Below are 20,015 nucleotides of genomic sequence, written 5' to 3'. Positions count from 1 at the left end.
CTAAAAATATTAATATATTACTAACCTAATACGGGCTTCGTTCTAGGGTAGTATCTAAAGTATAGACTAAGCACTTTTCTAATAGTACCTTATTTCCTTTATACTATATATATCTTATTACTTTATACCTCAATTTTATCTACTTACGAAGCCTAGATCTACTCCTATATAGATTTTATACTAACTTATATAGGATACTTCGCGTATATAGGAATTTACTAAGGTAAGCTCGCTATTAAGAAGTACGGGAGGGGGTTTAGGTAATAGTATAATAAGCGCTATAAATAGACTAGCTCCCTTACTATTTCTAATATATTTTATTAATATATTTACTTTATAAGAGCATTATAAAAGTAAGAGCATAGTACTCTAAGAACGTCCTCGTCTATGTTTATAAAAAACGTATTAGAACGATATAAACCTATAATAGTTTAAAATAAAAGATAAGGAGAAGCTAATACTTTTATAATAATATTATTAATAATAATAAGAGGGTCGTAGTATTTTAATATATTATTAATCTAGTAGCCTTTTTTATTATAATTAGTAATTAAGTACTTTACTTATCTACGGGACTAGAGGCTATAGATTTAGTATATATAAGTAGTTACTATTTATAAAAGCTTTAAGAAAGAGCTTATAGGCCTAAAGTACTTAAAGTACTAAGTTAGCTCGTTTATAGTACGTAGTACTATAAACTAATTACTAAGGTAACTAAGCTAAAAATAAACTATAGTTATTCGTAGCTTCTCCTATTTAAGTATAGCTTATAAGCTAAGACCTATACTAATATAAGTTATTTAGTAAAGAACGGTAATAGTAACGGCTATTTTAGGCCTAAGATCTAAAATACTAATAATATTAAATATTATTTACGTTCTATTTTAAAAGTATTTAAGTATAAATTATTAAGTAATAACTATTTTTACGAAAGTAATACTCTAAAAGCTAAATATAGTATTTTAAAGTTAGCGTCTTATTAAGAAATAAGATAGGTTTAGTAAGAACTTTACTAAAGTAACGAAGAGTTTATTAATACGATATAACTACTTAAGAGAGCGATATAAAGCCGATATTTATATTTAAATACGTAGGATATATAAATACTATATATATACTTTATTTAATAAGCCGTCCTAGCCTAAGACGAAGGCGGAGATAATAAGTACTATTATAAAGCAATTACTTAATATTAATATTATAAAAAAAAGGATATACCCTGTCCCCGTACTAAGAACACCTTAAGATTTTGATAATAAGCGAAATTGCTTATTGAGTATCTATATACTATAGGAAAGCGTAGTAAAAAAAAAGACGCTTTATATTATAATAAGGGAATCGTTATATATAAAGTATTATAATATTCTAGCTCTGAATTATAAAGAAGATGTATATCCGTATAATAAGCTAGTAGGGTAGGAGACGATGTCTCTAGGAGAGTATAGTACGCGCTATATAGAAAACTATTTAGAAGAAGTAATAGCTCTAAAAATAGATATAGTAAAACTAGCTAGGTATTTTAATTGGGTTTAAATTGCGGGGCCGATGCGGGTCCTTGCCCTTTTTTATTAAACTAGTAATAAATAGAGTAGGTATATAGACATAAATAGAGCCCATCGGTTCTCTATTATTCTCTCCTCTAGATTTACTCCTAGCTTTTGCCCAAGGCATCCTAATTACTTCGGACCCTTACTAAGTTTCTAATTTAGAACTAGAGCTAGCGATATTACTCTCTTAAACTTAGTCTTCTAGACCTATAATACGTTTATAATATACCTTTAGTTTAGTAAGCTAAAAATATATTATAATTCTAAAATACTTAAAAAGATAAGAAATAGAATCGAGGTACTTAGTAAAAGTATAAGCAATTCTAAAATCGGATCTATTTTAAAATCGGGGTACCTAGCGGAAGTACTAGCAATTTTAAAATTAGATCTGTTCTAAAATCGGGGTACTTAGTAGAAGTATAAGCGATTTTAAAATCGGATCTATTTTAGAATCGAGGCCTAGCGGAAGTATAAGCGATTCTAGAATTAGATCTATTTTAGAATCGAATCTGTTTAGGAATCGAGGTACTCGGGCTATAAAAATACGAATTTACTTTTTATATTTAAAAATATATTATAAAGTTTTAGGAAGATTTTAAAATACCTATAGCTTTAAGGAAATAGATCTATTTTACTATTTATAATCCTTATAGCGAAGAGATTTAGAAGGACGATCTTTATTTAAAGTATTTTTAGAACCGGGCTACGAAGTACGTATAATAAGATTTTTATAAATACGCATATATATAAATAAAAAGGATATAATAAAAGTATAGAACGGTTACTACGGCTTAATAATATACGACCTACTTTTATAAATATACCTTATTAATAATAGTCTAGTCTATTTTAAAACTATAATCTTACTTAGGGGTATTATTAAAATTAATAAGTAGATTCTAGTCTTTAAAAACCCTAAAACTAACTACTACTAGTTTTAAGTTCGGGGAATTTTTTATATTATAAATATTATAGTAGCTCTTTTTAACGTAGCGCAAGTTTATTAATAAATCCGCAGTTATTTAGAGCTTAGTCCGCTACTAAGTTCTAAATACTATAGCCCTTTAGTACGACGGCCGGTAAGTAGCTCTTATTAATTAAATAGTTTATATAAGTAATACTTTCTTAAAGTAGGACCCGTAGGCTATTATTCTTAATAATAAAGTACTCGACCTAAGTACTATTTAAGAGCGTAAGCGTAAAAGAAAGCTTAGTATAAGTCCTCTTAGTATAGGCCTAGTTAGTTAATATAAATAAAAACATAAGTCTCTAAGAATAACCTAAGTAATACTTACTTTATAAGATTTTTTATTTAGTTAAATAATAGCGCTACGAAGTTCCGAGATATATTTATTGATCTTTATACTCTATTAAGAAAAAGTAATTAATTATATTCCAAAGGCGTTAAATCTCTCTATTTTCTAATTAATAATTACGAGTATTTAATAATTTCTATTATAATTTAATATCTAATTTACTACGTTAATATTAATTAGTAATACTATATTATTAAACCTTTTAGTAAACGTAGAGGCTCCCGAAGATAAGAACGGCTCTAAGAACTATATAAGTAATAAGTTTATAGTATAAAGTATAGAAATATTATAAACGTATTAAAAAATAATAAGAAAAAGGATATTATTAATATACCGTCCTAAATAAAATTAATCTAGCCTTTATTTAAAATAAGCTTAGTTATAATATAATAACTAACTAATATAAATATACTTGATTATTTTATTAATTAATTTTATAATAAACCTTAAAAAAGACCTATAACTAGTTCTTAGTTCGGTAGTAGGGTCGGGGTTACGATCGGGACTAATGTTAATGAAAGAGGCTATATTTAGTTCGGCCCTATACCTAGGGCTATACTTTATAATTAAATTAATAAAATATATATTACGGGATACTAAGTCGGCTTAGTATCCTCTAATAATAATACGATCGACTCCGGTTAGACTTATATTAGTCTTTATAAGTAATATTAAATTTAGAAATATACTAAACGCTACTTCTTTAAAAGTTATAATCAAAGAAATAAATAGTAAGTAAATAAATAGGACGTATACTTATACTTTAATAAACTTATTAGCGTTAGGACTTAGAAAAGAATTTTATATTAATAGGGGTTAATAAACTAAATTAACGCTTAATAATTAACTAGGTTAACTAAAGTAGTAAAAATATTACTAAACGGTTTTATTAAAAAACTTAGCTTCGCTTTTAACTCTAGATAGGGAATAAAAAATAGTATTTTATATTAAAGAATTTAATAAAAGCGAGCGGTTATTTAATAAGTATTATAAGAAATCTAGGATTACCTAAACTTACTTAAGAAGGATAAAAAGCATATTTAGACCGTCTTTTAGCTCGTTATATTCCTTTTTTAATAATATAGCTATAGTAATTTTATAAACTATAAGCGTTCTATATAAGGAGTAAGTACGAATTTTCGTATATAAACGAGAAAGGTTTAATACTACTTCTAGGAAATAGAGATAATAAATAGAAGGCTAAGTATAGATTAACCTTTATATTAAAAATAGCTTATTCGTTCCCTTATCTACCTAATTCCTTATAGTACTTAGGTTTATCTAATTATAAAGACTTTAGCTTATTTACTAAGCGCCGTCGATTAGTTAATAATACCGTATTAGTATCTCTTAAAGAAGATATACTACTTTATATTACTATTTCCGTCGTTTTAACCCCTTAATACCTAAGGTAAATATTTATTAAAAAAGTATTAGACTTTGAGTATTCGTATTAGAAAATATTAAGAACGGTAGTGATATGGTGATACTAGTTAATATGGTTATAGTATCCCTTAAAGCGCAGCCCCAGAATGTCATCCCCCAAAGGCATCCCCCAAAGGCATCCCCCAAAGGCATCCCCCAAAGGCATCCCCCAAAGGCACCCCCCAAATGTGCAACGCTTAAAAGCATCTGATAAATTGTGATTCTCTATAGCAGTCATGTCGACAACGTGTTTCAGCTCAGCGCGTCGTGCGGCTAAGTCTCCAAGCAGAAATAGGTGACTCGATCCAAAAGCAAAGCTGAAGGCCATCGCGACAAAGCCATCGCTGACAGCTCCACCTTGCCACCGATAGCACTCAAGGCCTATGACGGCATGCTCAGTACGAGAAGCACAAAACTGTGTACATGCCGTCTGTTCGATTTCGTACATTTTCAAAGTGAGGAAAGCTGAAACGTGCTGCAACAGGCTTCTTCAGATGTCTAGTAGTGGCTGAATCCTTCGGTTTACATTGAAAATGAGGAGACAAGATGGCATGCAATAGTGGGAATAGCGAGCTGCCTTGCGGCCTACCTCAAGGAATTCATCTTCAGATCCGGATTGCAGGTTCCAATGCAACTATGTGGCGGTCCTGTATATGGTGCCAAATAATTACTGTACGTCAACAGCACAACTTACTCCTACCACGCGAACCGTACTTTTGAGTTATTGAGCTTAAGGACCAGGAGGAGTAGACGGAGTATCGATACACAATGAACACCTGTACATACCATCTGAGATGTTAGCACGCACTCTAAGGGTTTGCTCAGTCATCGGCTACTTTCCGTCTTGCACCGAATTCGATTAGCGGATAATGATTCTATTCCCATAATAGCCAAAGAAGAGAACCAACGTTTCGGTTCGGGCGAACCATCAATACCTCCAGGCACTTCCTTAGCGGCCTCATCAACGGAGAAAGCAAGGAGGTATCATGGATGACACTAGGGTGATGTTGCGATCAAGGGAGAAAGTGATGTCTCAGCAGCACTTCCAAGCGCTATCTTTAATTGGCTCTTCATCCCGTTTAGCCTCCCTTTTAATATGATCGACCACAGTCTGCGAATGCCCTGTTCCTCCTGCCATCATTCAAGCTACAATACTTGCCCAATCAATGTTTCGCTCTCCGGCCGTTGAGGGACCCCTTCTTCTTACACGCCTAAAAACCCGAAGCCCCTCGTAGGGCACATCAATTACCCATTGCCAGCTTTCTTTCTTGCCTGCGGTATGCGGCAACGCTCGGCCCAACATTGACCGCACCTTCCGTCTCCAAAAGCTGCGGGCTCTTCCCTTGCCGCCCCATTCATGGACCATTAAATCGGTGTCCCATCCAGCCTATCTGGTCTATCGAATGTGCGGGCGCTAAACGCCCTCCATCTCGAGCAAATGCATCACCAGAACCCAGTGCGAATGATCAACTCATCAACGCGTCGCCATGAGCCAATATCTAAGTCAGCCGTCTATCGCCGACGGCGGGCCGGTTCAATCCCGCACGCCTAATGAAGATATACCGAGACCGCTGTCAGCAGGCGTTGCCCATCGCAGGAGACCCCACGGGGGTGTGCAGCCTCCCATGAGGTCCAACATAGCTTGCCAAAGATGCAGGAAGAGAAAAATCAAGTGTGACAATGCTGATACCAGCTTCAACACTCCATGCAACGCGTGCATCCGAACAGGGCACGTTTGCGACCATCCAGAAGCCGCAACGAGATCAGGTAAAAGGGCAGCACCGAAACCCACATCAGAGGATGAAAGAGTTGGACAGCCTGGTTCGAAAATGGTCAAGAAGCCCAAGCATGTATTTTGGTTGGATGAAACCAATGTCCTCGAGGAGGTCTTGTCCATGCCGTGCCTGTCACGCAAATTATGGTTTGAGCTCTTTGACCTATACCAGTTGCACTTCGCTGCGGAGCTTCCCTTCATGCATCTACCGACGCTGAAGAGCATCGTACACGACAAAGAGGCTCAGGCTCCGTCAACGGATGCCAAACTAGCATTGTTGGCCATCTTGACACTTACAGCGAGGTTACATCCCGACTTAGTCAGGTTCGTTTCACATCGCAATCTTGTGGAGATCGAAGGCTCAAAACGTCACAATCCTCTTCTCGGCACGGGTTCTTTTGCCGCTTCTGAATACTTCGCAGATCGCCTGATAGGAGCGTTGGGGCCTCTCGAATGTGCTCTGACAAAAGGATCCGTCGCGCGGATCCAAGTCTTTCTGACACTCAGTCGGTATAGATGGAGCCAACCTGATGGCGGTCCGGCCGCGTGGATGTATCTTGGGGTGGCCATTCGTATGGCTCAGGGCCTGGGACTGAACGCCGGTGGCAAGCACCTTAAGATACAGAGGACTGAACTAGCAACGAAATCACCGAAGGCAACCCATCTCTCTCCGAATTCACGGACAGAGCAGGAGATCAACCGCCGAACGATGTTCAGTTGCCTTATCCTTGATTGCTTTCTATCGGCCGGACACGGGCGGGTTTCGACGATGTCTCTCGGCGGCTTACAGATTCAACTGCCATCTGACGAATACTCATTCAATGTCGGCCGTCCGTCCGGTGTGCACTGCCATCCTGACGCTGCTCTCCTGTCCTACAATCACATCGCTTGCGAAAATACATCAGGAGCGTATTGTAATTACCTACCGTTTTAAAACGCTAGTTTTTCAGAGAAAGATGAAGCTACGGGGTGGCATACCGAGCAAGGCGACCCATGCATACGCACATTAATCGTGCCACTTGCGACTGAGTTCATGAACTTTCGGAGCCATTGGCAATATCCCATATCAAGGCAACGATCGGCATAGTACAGTCTCCCTGAAATGACCGAACCAAATGGACAAGTCAAAAGGCTCACACTTGTTCCTGTCTGAGGCATTCTAATCTATTTCACTTTCCGAAGGAATTTCCGAAGAAAGTTTAACACCACGCACCACGTAGATGGACCATCCCACCGATTACCAACTGTAATCAATTTAGAAAGGCGACAAGTGGGTCTCACTTAGACTGATTGTGGCAGTGAACAAGCTCTGAATATATAACAACTCCCACCTTGGCTTTCGACGATTGCCATCCAAGACGCCATGCACCACCCCAGTCAACTCATCAGACAACTTGGACAACAATGAAGGTCTATCAACTTACTGCTTTGCTGCCCTTTGTGAGAACTAATCCTAGAAGCCTCCTTCCCCCATGAGAATCTAACGTGCGAGTTTCAGAGCACTTTCTTGAGCGGTGTATGCGCTGCGTATTGCAACAACAGCCCATCCTTGATGTGGCAATGCCTGAGATCTGACAACTCCAACTCTGGATACACCTCATCATGCTGTCCCGGAGGTAGCTACCAACAAGACGGTGCTGTTAGTAACCCACGCGCAGGTATAAACTCGGACAGATTTTAACGCGGTATAGTGCTGTACTTCCAATTGGCAAGCTTTTAAGTCTTGCTGCACTGCGCATCCTAGCTACTGGGCTACCAACGGCTAAGAGCAATCGGTTTCAGTTCCTAATAATCATCTCACCTGCTGTAAAGGGTTTAAGGTAAAGGTTGATGCCATTTATCTAGCTTACTACAAGTATAATTGTGCCGGGTCGAGCCCGTTACATGGGATACTCTTAGCTATGCTCGGTACAAGCTTACGACATCAAGGGATAAAAAGGAAACAGAAGCAGATAGAAGAACAAGAAACCCTTCCTCATCTGAAGATTCTCATCGAGAAAGGAAGTGCGGGTTGCAACATTGCTCCGACCGCCTCTTGCATTACCTGATCAACAACACAACAAGTTAGGTACACAGATCGGATTGGCCAACATTTAACAACGAATTCTCCACATTCAGCAGCAGGAGGCTGGTAAGTAGGATAGGAATAGTGACAGATCTTCAGTATGGTCAGCAGTGGCATAATGAAATGGGGATAAGTCTAGTTATATTGCCTAGAGTGATCTGCTGGGCGTGCAGTAGATCTATAAACGAGTGGCATCTATTAAGTAGGCTAAATGGGCTTAGGTTTAGGAAATTTTAGGAATTTCGCATACTTTTTATTCAAAAATAAGGGATATTTTGAAAAAGGGAGAAATTAATAAAAGTATCATTATGTTATAACTAATAAGTTATTGCTTTTAAATATATATAAAAAAAAAATCTTTAATTATAAAATATCAAGTAGGCTAAATGGGCTTAGGTTTAGGAAATTTTAAGAATTTCGCATACTTTTTACTTAAAAAAAGGTATATTTTAAAAAAGCGAGAAATTAATAAAAGTATTACTATATTATAACTGCTTGGTTATTACTTTTTAATATATATAAATAAAGTATTTTTTTTATTTATAAAATATAATATTACTTAACTACCGTGGCTACTAAATATTACTTTATTACCGTGGCTACTTAATATTACTTTACTACCGTAACCACTTAATATTACTTTACTACTATAGCTACCTAATATTAATAAAAGAAAGTTTTTTTAAATAATTTAATATAAATAAAAATAAGTAAAGAAGTTTACGGAATTCTTTGAGCTATTAAGTAATTACGAAAAAAAATTAAATAAAACTTAAGAAATTCTTTTATTTAAGAAGTAATGCCTAAAAGATCTTTTATTTAATAAGTAATAACTAAAAGAATTAATTAAAATCTTAAAATTCTTTCGTATGCTAGGTCGCTAACAAAAGAATTAAGTATTTATAAATTCTTTTATACGCTAGGTCGCTAATAAAAGAATCGAGTACTTATAAATTCTTTCGTGCGCTAGGTCGCTAACGAAAGAATCGAGTATTTATAAATTCTTTAATACGCTAGGTCGTAAAAAAAGAATTAAGTACTTATAAATTCTTTTATATACTAGGTCGCTAACAAAAGAATCGAGTACTTATAAATTCTTTTGTGCGCTAAGTCGCTAATAAAAGAATCGAGTACTTATAAATTTTTTTATTCGCTAGGTCGCTAATAAAAGAATTAAGTACTTATAAATTCTTTCGTGCGCTAGGTCGCGAACGAAAGAATTAACTAAAATCTTAAATTAACTAAAATCTTAAAATTCTTTCGTTCGCTAGGTCGCGAATAAAAGAATTAACTAAAATCTTAAATTAACTAAAATCTTAAAATTCTTTCGTTCGCTATGTCGTAAATAAAAAAATTAACTAAAATCTTAAATTAACTAAAATCTTAAAGTTCTTTTGTTCGCTAGGTCGCTAACGAAAGAATTAACTAAAATCTTAAATTAACTAAAATCTTAAAATTCTTTCGTTCGCTATATAGTGCATAAAAGAATTGGGTAAAATACTAAAATTCTTTCGTTTGCTATGTAGTAAACGAAAAAATTGGGTAAAATCTTAGTAATTCTTTTGTTCGCTATATAGTAAACGAAAGAATTAACTAAAATCTTGAATTAACTAAAATCTTAAAATTCTTTTGTTCGCTATATAGTATACGAAAGAATTGGGTAAAATACTAAAATTCTTTTATTTACTATGTAGTGCACGAAAGAATTAGGTAAAATCTTAGTAATTCTTTCGTTTGCTATGTAGTAAATAAAAGAATTAACTAAAATCTAGAATTGACCAAAATCTTAAATTAACTAAAATCTTGAAATTCTTTCGTTCGCCATGTCGTAAACGAAAGAATTAACTAAAATCTTGAATTAACTAAAATCTTGAATTAACTAAAATCTTAAATTGACTAAAATCTTAAATTGACTAAAATTTTGAATTAACTAAAATCTTAAAATTCTTTTGTTCGCTATGTAGTGAACAAAAGAATCGAGTACTTATAAATTCTTTCGTACGCCTAGTCGCGAACGAAAGAATTAACTAAAATCTTAAGTTAACTAAAATCTTAAAATTCTTTTATTCGCTATGTCGTAAATAAAAGATAAGATAGCACACCCCCTTTATTATTACCATATTACCGTGGCTACTTAATATTATCTTATAATAAAAGAGTCCTTTTTTTCTTTAATAACAGAACTTTAATTACCTTATAGTAAATAACTAAAATAAGGAAGGATCTTATAAACTCTATAAGAATCTTTATATAATAGAGGTTAGCCCTAATAATATTTATATAGTAGCCGATATATCTTACTTAAACTATCTATCGTATTATTTAGGACCTCTAGATATATAAATAGATTCGCTACCGTATTTTTATAGTTTATTTATTAATTACGCTCTTACCTAAACTAACTAAAAAAAGGGCGAATTAAGTCTTAGGGGAGTCTAGCCGCGTTATTAAGTCTCTTAGTATACGTCTCGATAACGGTAGTAATTCTATAATAACGTGCTTCTTTATATCGTCTCCGTGTTATTCTAGTATTTAACGATTTCTTAATATTGAAAGATATTAAGCGTTTAGGGTTCTTTCTATTTAGGCTAGCATTTGCGACGCTCTTTTATAAATAATATAAAATCTAGCTTTGGTAGTTCCTAATAGACTTATTACTCTAAGTAAAACTTCGTAAATTAGAGACGTAGAATAAGAGTTCGTTTAGGTTCTATAACGCCTAATCCGTTAAGACCGTGACGTAAATATAGTTATAGTAGTTCCTATGTATATCGTAGTTAGTATTAAAGCTTATAATAAAGTCGATCGAAGCATTTATAGGTCTCTGTTTTATAAGTATAAACTAATCTCGGGCTCGGTTATATAAATAGCTAGCGGATATATATACGAGCGGGTATAACTTTCTCTCGTTATTTAGGTCTCTTACTACTAGTTTTAAAAACATAGAGATAGAAATAATCGTATTTATTATAGTTCAAACCTTATTATAAATAAGACGCGCCGCTAAATAGATAGTTATAGTACCGTTAAGGTCGTTTATAATACTTACGATCCCGAGGGTATATAGCTCGGTTAATAGGTTATATATACTAATACTACTTATTGCGTACTTAAACTATTTAGCTTAAACCTTTATCGACTATTCGGTATTAACTATAGTAAGGTCGTTATTCATTTTGATATTAGAAGTAGGGCTATTTCTTTTGATTAGCATATTTAATATTTTTTATAAGACAGATTACTCTCGACCTACTTACCTATTTACTATACCTCTCTAATAGTAGCTTACGAGGCGTGCTAGACGTAAATTAGATACTTAGTAAGAGCGTTAGAGAATCGACGATAAGTAGTACTATTTAATTATATAAAACGGTCGGGATGCGACTTATAATCTTAGCGAGGGTCTTATAAGATGTTTAGCGTCGGTTAAGTTTAATAATTAGTAGGATTTGTACGATCGGGACGAGTAAATTAGGACGTTTCGGCTACGTTATTATATTAATAGTATATTAACTACGTTCTTATCGACGGTCTATTCTTATCCGAGTCCTTATAACGGTTTAGCTTTTATAAAAGACAACTATTATAAGCACTCTATAAATAATTATATAGTTTATATATTTCTTTCTACCTAAGTAGTATTATAGATACTAATACTTTATCCTAACGTTATCGTCCTTATATATCGCGTCCTATTTTCCTAACGAAAATAATACTAATATACTATTATAAAAGCGTTAATATACGGCGTAACTCGTTCTCTTTTTAAAAAAACAACGGCGTTACTAAGACGCGAGGATATCGATTTCTTAAATACTAAATAGACTTTATAATTATATTATCTTACCTAGCCGAACCTCTCTATAAAAAGGCCTATATCTCCCGTTCATATCTCCTATTTATTAGCGTTTATACCCGCATCGTTATTACTATTATTATACTCTAACCTTTTTATATATTTAGCTCTTTTACGCACGGTCTTTTATAATACCGAATAGACGTCCCCGTAACTAACCTAGGAAAATCTTAGTTAGATAGTGGGGGCCTAGACTTAAGGTCTATTAATAGTATAGATATCGTACCGGCGTGCACGAGGCCGTGTTACTAAAGAATAACCCAAAAGGCCCGGCGATTATTATAAGCTAGGAGTATAATAAACGGCTTTATCTCCGCGTCCTTAAAAAGAACTGGTCCGAGGAGGCGATAAACTAACTACGAATACGTTTAAAACGGGGTCTAATAGCTATTAACTACCCTTATATTATTTAGAGCTCGACGTTTTATTATAACGGCTACGTAGGCTCGAGGTAGAAGAGGGTAATTACTATATCCCCCGAGGACCGGCGCTTAATAATTATAAAGTATTGTTACGAAAGGGATCTCGAGGCAGGTCGGAACGCTGCTATATTAACCTAATTAACTAAAGACTTAACGTAAAGAGGGAAAAAATAGAATAGTGGGCAGAAGCTAGTAGGCTAGCCCTTTAGGCCCTGTAGTCTAGCTCGTTACGTAACTATTAGGAGCTTAGCCTCGTAGCCTAAGGCTAAACCACAGGGCCCACAGGGCCCTAGTACCCACTACCGTAATATTACCCCCCCCTCTATACTAGAGGGCGCTGTCCGTAGCGCTAAAAAATAAACCTCTAAATTACCCCTTAATTTACTAAATCCATAGCCGTAATTACTACTATTATATTATCGTCGTCCCTCGGTAGTAGTAAATCGCTAGCCGCGGCGGCTTTTATTTATATATCTAGGTTCCGTAGCGGGCCCTTAATAGTTAGGTACTAGCGGTAGAACGCCTAGAGCGCCGCTAGCGCATACTAAAAGCTCTCTACGTTATACTAAGTTAGATCCGTATCGTACCCTTTCTAATCTGCCTAATACTATAGTTTTCCCCTATATAAGTATAATTTAACGACCTCCGAGACCTCGTACTCCGGTTCGCCGTCGTCGTTAATAATTAGTAGTAGCAGGTCTTAGTTCTACCTAAGTAATAGGTCGTTAGCGGCCTTCCTTAGCTTACTTAGGTAAAAGACCGGGTGTGCCCGGCTGCTTATTAGTAGTTCTATAATCTATATACCCCCCTATTTAGTACTAACGATAGGCCATAGCCTAGCCTATAGCTACTATAGTTTATTTACGTCGGCGGACTTCTAGTACGAGGTATTAATAAAGACCTAGTCTTCTAGTTTTAAGTCGTCCGGGTATTAGTAGTAGTTAGTATACTTCTTATACCGTGCCTAAGCGACTTTTATATTACCCTTAGCGGTTTTTTAAGCCTCGTATATCCCCTAAGCTATATGCTACGCGTTAGTACGGTTTAGCTTTTCTTTTATAGAGCCGAATTAGTAGGTTCGTTTAGACTAATTAAAAAAGAGTCGTAGCTAATAACCGAATTCTACTTCGTATAATAATAGCCCTATTATCTCGCTAAGCTAGGCGGTATAGGTAAAGTCGACTACGGGTAGTATATCGCTCTAGTTATCTTAGTATCGGTTAACTAGTAGTCTTAATTACTGTAGGATATACTAGTTTAGTACCTCTATCTAGCCGTTTATCTAGGGGTAGTCGGCCGTCGATAGCTATAGCTTAACCTCGCAAATCTTATAAAGCTCCCCCTAGAAGTCGGAGATAAATTAGGGGCCTCGGTCCGATATAATAGTTTTTAATAAGCCGAAGATAGGTAGTACCCGTTCGTAGAACATTCGGCTTATATCTTTTACTATAGTGGTTTTATAATAAAGAACGGATATTACCCTCTTGCCTAGGCGGTTTACTACTACCTAAATATTATCGAATCCTTTTTAATTAGTGGGGATAGTTATAAAGTCGGTAGAAATGTGCTACTACGGGTAGTCGGGCACTAGAAGTGGCCTTAGCTCCCCCGGGGGCTTATCGCGCGGCTTTTATAATTAGTAATAGGTATAGTAGTTCCGTACGTACTAGTAGGCATCTACCGTTAGGCCCGGCTAGTGGTATCGCTACTTAATTATTTTTATAACCTTATTACGTCCTAGGTAGGCGAGGAGCTTCTACTCGTGGACCTCGCGGATAATTATAATACGAAGGTTCTCTTCTTCGGGCACTACGAGCTTCCCGTTTATTATTAGTAATCCGTTATTTTAAATAGACTAGCGCTCGCGCTCTTTAGCTACTAGCGCTCGTATTAGTACGAGGGACGCTATAATAAGGTCTCTATTAAGCTTTAAAATCTTCTTTATTAATAAGTACCCCTAGAGCTCGTTTTTTAATAAGAGCGAGCCGACTATGAGCTATAGTTAACTAATTACGGCGCCTAATAGCGCCCATAGCTCTGCTATAATATCGGGGGATAGTAGTCCTAGTAATAAGAGGACTTAGGTCCTATTAGCCTCTTTTAGTGCCTACTAAGTGCGGATATCCTCTATCTTTTATAATAGGGCGTTAGTTAGTACGTTCTCTTTCCCCGGGTAATAGTAAATTTAAAAGTTAAAGTCCGCTAGCGTGCTGGCCTACTGGGCTTGTTATAGGTTAAGTAGGCGCTTAGTTATAAAGAATAGTAATAGCTAATAGTCTATAATAACGTCGAACTTATGCTCGTAGCTCATAAGCTCTGTGCGCTATTCCTCTAGGTATAGTATTATTATTAACATTTCTTTATCGTAAATAGCGTAGTTAAGCTCTGCGCTACTTATTATTTTTAAATAGAAGGTTACTAAGTATTATAACCTATTATCTTCTTATTACTATAGTAGCGCTCTAGCGTATATTAAGTTAGAGGCGTCGGTTTCTAGCTACGTTAGTAGTTTTAGCTTAAAGTAGTAGAGGATTAGCGCTAACGTTAGCGCTAGCTTTATAGTTTTAAAAGCCGTCTCGTAGTCAGCGCTAAAGTTAAAAAGAACTCCTTTGCCCATTAGCCTCGTAAGGGGCCTAGTTAGGCAGCCGTAATCCCTTATAAACCTCTTATAAAAGTTATAAAACCCGAGGAAGGACTAGATGCCCTTAAGTAATATAGGTAGCTTCTAGTCTCTAACTATAAAGACTTTCTCCTTATTAGGCTATATACTTTTTATAAAAACCACGAAGCCTAGGTACTTTATAGAGGTGATACTAAATTCGTACTTTTTAATATCCGCCTATAAGCCTGCTTTTTATAGGCGGTCTAGCACTTTAGTAACGTGCTCCTAGTACTAGAGGGGGTCGTTAGAGAAGATTAGGATATTATCTATATACGCCGTATAGAAGTTATCTAAGTACTCTATTAGTATCTCGTTTATATATTACTAATACGTAGTAGGCCCGTTATAGAGCCCAAAGGGTATTACTTTATACTTATACGCCCCGTAGCGGGTTCTAAACGTTATTAAATCCTCAGAGGCTAGGTCGAGGCGGATATAGTAGAAGGCCTACTTAATATTTAGTTTAGTAAATACCTTCGCCCTACCTAGCCGCGCGAGGGTCTTATCGATAAGCGGTAATAAGTAGCGGTCTTTTTTCGTAACCTTATTAAGCTTACGGAAGTTAACGTAGAAGCGTAGACTACTATTATGCTTTTTTATAAATAGCGTCGGCGACGCGAAAGGAGCATTACTTAGCTCGATAAATCCCTTTTATAAGTACTCTAGTAAATAGGCTCTTATAACCTCTAGCTTAGGCACTAACTACTTATATAGAGGGTAGTAAGTTAGCTTCTCTTTATTACTATTTAGTAACTCGATCTTATAGTTATATAGCTTATAAGGCGCTAGTATATCGCTAGCCGCCTTACTAAAAACGTCGGTCTAGGGCCGTAAATACTCCGGTAAGTTCGTTACTATAAGGTTACAAGTAACCTAGTCGTCGTTAAATAAGAGGTCTACCTCCTCCTTCTTATCCTCTATAATACGGTCGAGCTTATAGAGTAATATAGAGCCTATCTCGACGTCGTTCTACCTAAGGTTCTTTTTAAAAACGGGAGCGTTAATAAAAGTAATATCTATTTATACTATTACTAAGTATAGTTTTTATTACTTAGCCCTCTCTATTAGGGCGATATTAGTACCGTTAAGGGCGCGCTCTATCTTCTTCGCATTCTTAGCCTTATTTAACTACTATATCTAGCGAGCTATCGTCTTTAGCGGGCGTAGTAATACCCTAATTAGTATGCCCTTTACCCGCTACTACTAGAGCTTTTAGTTATAGCGGGTTATATCTATTTCGAACAGGTCCTACTAGTAATCGGCGTCGATTTAGTATTATACGTTAATAACTTCCGGGGTATATAGGTCCTCGATATCCCTAACGATAGTAGAGGGCGTCTTTTATAGCGGTAGGTCCTTAGGCTATATTAGCCATTAGCGGCGAATATTAGGGTTTACCCCGTAGTACTCGAACTACTTCTACCCTAGGATTAGGTCGTAGCGGCCCGTATTAAGCTAAAGGAGGGGTGTTTTTAGAAGGACCCGTTGATTAATATATAGGTTAGCGGTTTATACTACGCTAGTATTATCTAATTACTCTCTATTAAACCTAGCGGTAGGGATTAGGCATTATAATTCGCGGGATAGGGCCGCGCAGAACTACTATAATAAAGGGGTTACGCAGTTATTTATAAATCCGTACTTATTAGCTCCCGTATTAAATAAGGCTCTTAGGCAAATTCTATATCTATTAAATACTAGTATAAGCTCTATTTTAAGGGGCTAGCCCCCTACGAGATCCTATAGGTTTACTAAATTAATCGCTAATTTTCCGTCCTTTTTATATATATCCCCTAGCTAGGAGTTTACTTTTACTAGGGGTTTTAGTTTTCTAAACCCGACTCTATTTTAATAGGGCCTACGGTAGCGTTAATAACGACTATAGTAGTCTTTAGCTTCTTAGGGTAGTCCTTAGAGATATGTCCGGTGTTACTATAAACGAAGTAAGCGCTACTATCCTTAAGCTTTTAATATAGGGCTTTAGGGATCGTCTTGCGGGTAGAGGTACGACCTCGGTCCTATTTAGTACTTTTAGTACCTCTATTATTTCCGCTACTTCTATTATTTCTACCTAAAGTCTAGCGGGCCTAGCTAGAAGCCTTAACCGGGCGGTCCTCTATAAAAGGGGGCTATATCGCGTTAGCTAGCTAAGCGACGTACTTAGTATACTTTTAAAAAGTAGCCGTATTATCTAAGTACTTCGATATAGCCTAGTTACAAAGATATATAAGTAGCTTATTATAAAAACGGCGCTTTTACTAAGGTTCTAAAAGCTTACTAATACGCGCGAGCTTAGTAAATATAAAATACTTCTAGTAAACGTTTTTAAGCATAATTATAAATACGTCTAGCTTATAACTAGCGTCGTTTATAACGGTCGGGTTAGTATAAGCCGACTTAAGCTCGTAGAGTAGCTACTCAGCCGTAATAATCTCATTAGAGGTTAGCATTAAGTATATAAACTCCGTAATACTACCTCTAATCTTATTAATAATATACTCTAGGCAGTACTTATCCGTATTATAATTAGCATTCTCTAAGCGCTTTATAATACGCTAGAGCTAGTAGTCGAACTTAAAGCTAGTATTATTATTTATAAAAATAAGTACGTTAAGTATTTTCTAAGAGCCGTAAGTAACGGGATAGGACGAGGCTAGGGTAGTCTCGCGGCTGCCCTATGTCTCTAAGCGCGCTAACTATTATTTTAGCGCGCTAAAGGTAGCGGTATCCTAAACAGAGCTAGCCTAGGAGCCGTTCTCTAACTATTCTAATCTCTTAGCTATGGCCGTATTATTAACATAGGCTCGGGTAAGGGCTTCTTTTATAATACGGAGCTCTATAATAATAGTATACATAAGGTCGAGGTTCTTATAGGTTATTACGTATAGGCGCTTAGTACTATTACTTAGCTAGCTAATAGTAGAGGCTAGGACCTGCTCTAATTAGTACTAGGCAATACGCATCTTTAGCTACTATTCAATCTACTTAAATAAGGTCTTTCCGTCGTTTTTAAAGTATAGTTCTTAAATAAGGTTAAGGTCGATATATTACTTAGTATTCTTTTTAAAAAGAGTATTGTTACGGATATAAATAAGCGAGGTGAGCTAGTTAGCTATATTACTAAAATACACTAAGCGATCGGCCTAGGTAATAGAGGGTAAGAAGCGCTCTATTAACTAGTTAAATAGCGCGACCTTAGGGTTAATAACTAAGAGCTTAGCGCTTTTATTAAGGCTTATAACGCTCTATCGGGACTCGTAAAGGCAGTAACTTTACTAAAAGCCGTTAGTACGAAGGGAGACTTAGCCTCCCTAGCTATATTCTTTAATTATCGTATTTAATAAAGGGGGTATATACTTAGGGGGTATTAATTACGCTACTTACGCGCGATTAATTTAGTTAGCTATCGCTCGGCTCTCTCATACGCTTTCTTAGTAAGGGTAGCTAGTTAGGATAGTAAGTAGTTAATTAATTAAGATATTATTATTCCGTTTCTAGAGAATAGTTAATTAAATAACGTTAAGTAGTATTACGAAAGGGATCTCGAAGTAAGTCGGAACGCTGCTATATTAACCTAATTAACTAAAGACTTAACGTAAAGAGGGAAAAAATAGAATAGTAAGTAGAAGCTAGTAGGCTAGCCCTTTAGGCCCTATAGTCTAGCTCGTTACGTAACTACTAGGAGCTCAGCCTCGTAGCCTAAGGCTAAACCACAGGGCCTATAGGGCCCTAGTGCCCACTACCATAATAATATCTAGACCCCGCGACGTTAAATAAAGAGCTAATATATAACTACATATCTTAGGGGTTTAGTATTACTAACGACGCATAGGGCTTTTAAGAGAGCAAGACGAGTCTTATTATAATTACTGCCTTATTCCTATCGGTCTTCTCTAAGTTAATAATTATTTTAAAAAAATATTTTTATCTACTCTAAGCTCTACGAGTTACCTAAGATATATACTAAGCTATTTAGTTAGTCGTAGTTTCGTTTCGGCTTTATACCCGGATATAGTTAAGGATATAGCGGGTTATTTACCGGGCGTTCTCTTTAAGCTTCGGGCCTAGATTTTGTTTAAGAGGAATTACGATTCTTAGATATAGACTTATACGAGGGGAGTAGTCCCTTACGAAAATAAAACTTTAGCTACTTAGCCTAGGAATAACTTATATTTTAATATAACTATATACGTCCTTTTTTTAGTAAACGTGTTTATATATAAACTTTACTACCCCCTCGCTAATCCCGAATCGCCCTATGCCCGCTCGTATTACTTTAATAATTTAGCCCTTTAAACGGAATATTCTAAAAAACGTACTATTATTAAGGGGATATAGCTTTATAAGTTAGTATTAATAATAGCGAGAGCTCGAGCTCGAGCTCCGCTCTCGGTATAAAAGGATATTATAAAAGGACGCAAAAGTCTATAATAAGGGTTATAATACCTTAGCGGATAAGGTAAATAGTAAATAATCCTTTATTTTAACTTTCGAAGCCGGGGTTAACGGAATATACGTAGTTAGTCCTAGTTTATTAATATTCCTATCCTAGAGCCGACTCGATTTAATAAGTAAGGGCGACGTGTTTATAAAAATATAAGCCCGTTTTAGTATCCTTATTGCGGGGATAGTTAAGTTAGGAAATAAGCTGCTCCTAGCTCGCTTATTTACCCTAGAGCTATACCTCGCAACCTCGACGTCCGTAAATACGGGCTCTAGGACGCTATTTATAAAAAGTAAGGGATACCGTTATATATTATAAATAACGATAAGAATTAAATACGAGAACGTACGTACGCTTATACTTTATTACGAGTCGAGGTTAAAGCGACGATACTACCGTTACGGGATTGCTCGATACCGTTAGTCTTAACCCCGAAGAAGATTAATAAATAACTAACTATAGACGTTCTCGCTCGCACCTCTTATCTTATATAATAGACATTTA

The 20,015-nt window shown here is 35.9% G+C and overlaps 2 protein-coding genes across 2 annotated transcripts; both read left to right on the top strand.

Moving 5' to 3' along the window:
- Positions 1-5,913: 5,913 nt before the first annotated feature.
- On the top strand, positions 5,914-6,996 carry CLUP02_13066 (fungal specific transcription factor; the record flags this gene model as incomplete). Its single annotated transcript, XM_049292012.1, has 1 exon — positions 5,914-6,996. One exon carries the CDS (start codon positions 5,914-5,916, stop codon positions 6,994-6,996), a length of 1,083 nt encoding a protein of 360 aa, XP_049149158.1.
- A 470-nt stretch (positions 6,997-7,466) lies between these two features.
- On the top strand, positions 7,467-7,828 carry CLUP02_13065 (uncharacterized protein; the record flags this gene model as incomplete). The annotated part of the gene is made up of 3 exons (XM_049292011.1): positions 7,467-7,502; positions 7,561-7,701; positions 7,754-7,828. The coding sequence occupies 3 exons, from the start codon at positions 7,467-7,469 to the stop codon at positions 7,826-7,828; spliced, it is 252 nt and encodes an 83-aa protein (XP_049149157.1).
- Between the last annotated feature and the right edge of the window lie 12,187 nt (positions 7,829-20,015).

The sequence above is a fragment of the Colletotrichum lupini genome, chromosome 7, assembly GCF_023278565.1.
Source record: "Colletotrichum lupini chromosome 7, complete sequence".
In the NCBI taxonomy this organism is placed as follows: Eukaryota; Fungi; Ascomycota; class Sordariomycetes; order Glomerellales; family Glomerellaceae; genus Colletotrichum; species Colletotrichum lupini.
The sequence above is the reverse complement of the archived record's forward strand: the minus strand, read 5'-3'. Positions and strand labels throughout refer to the sequence as shown.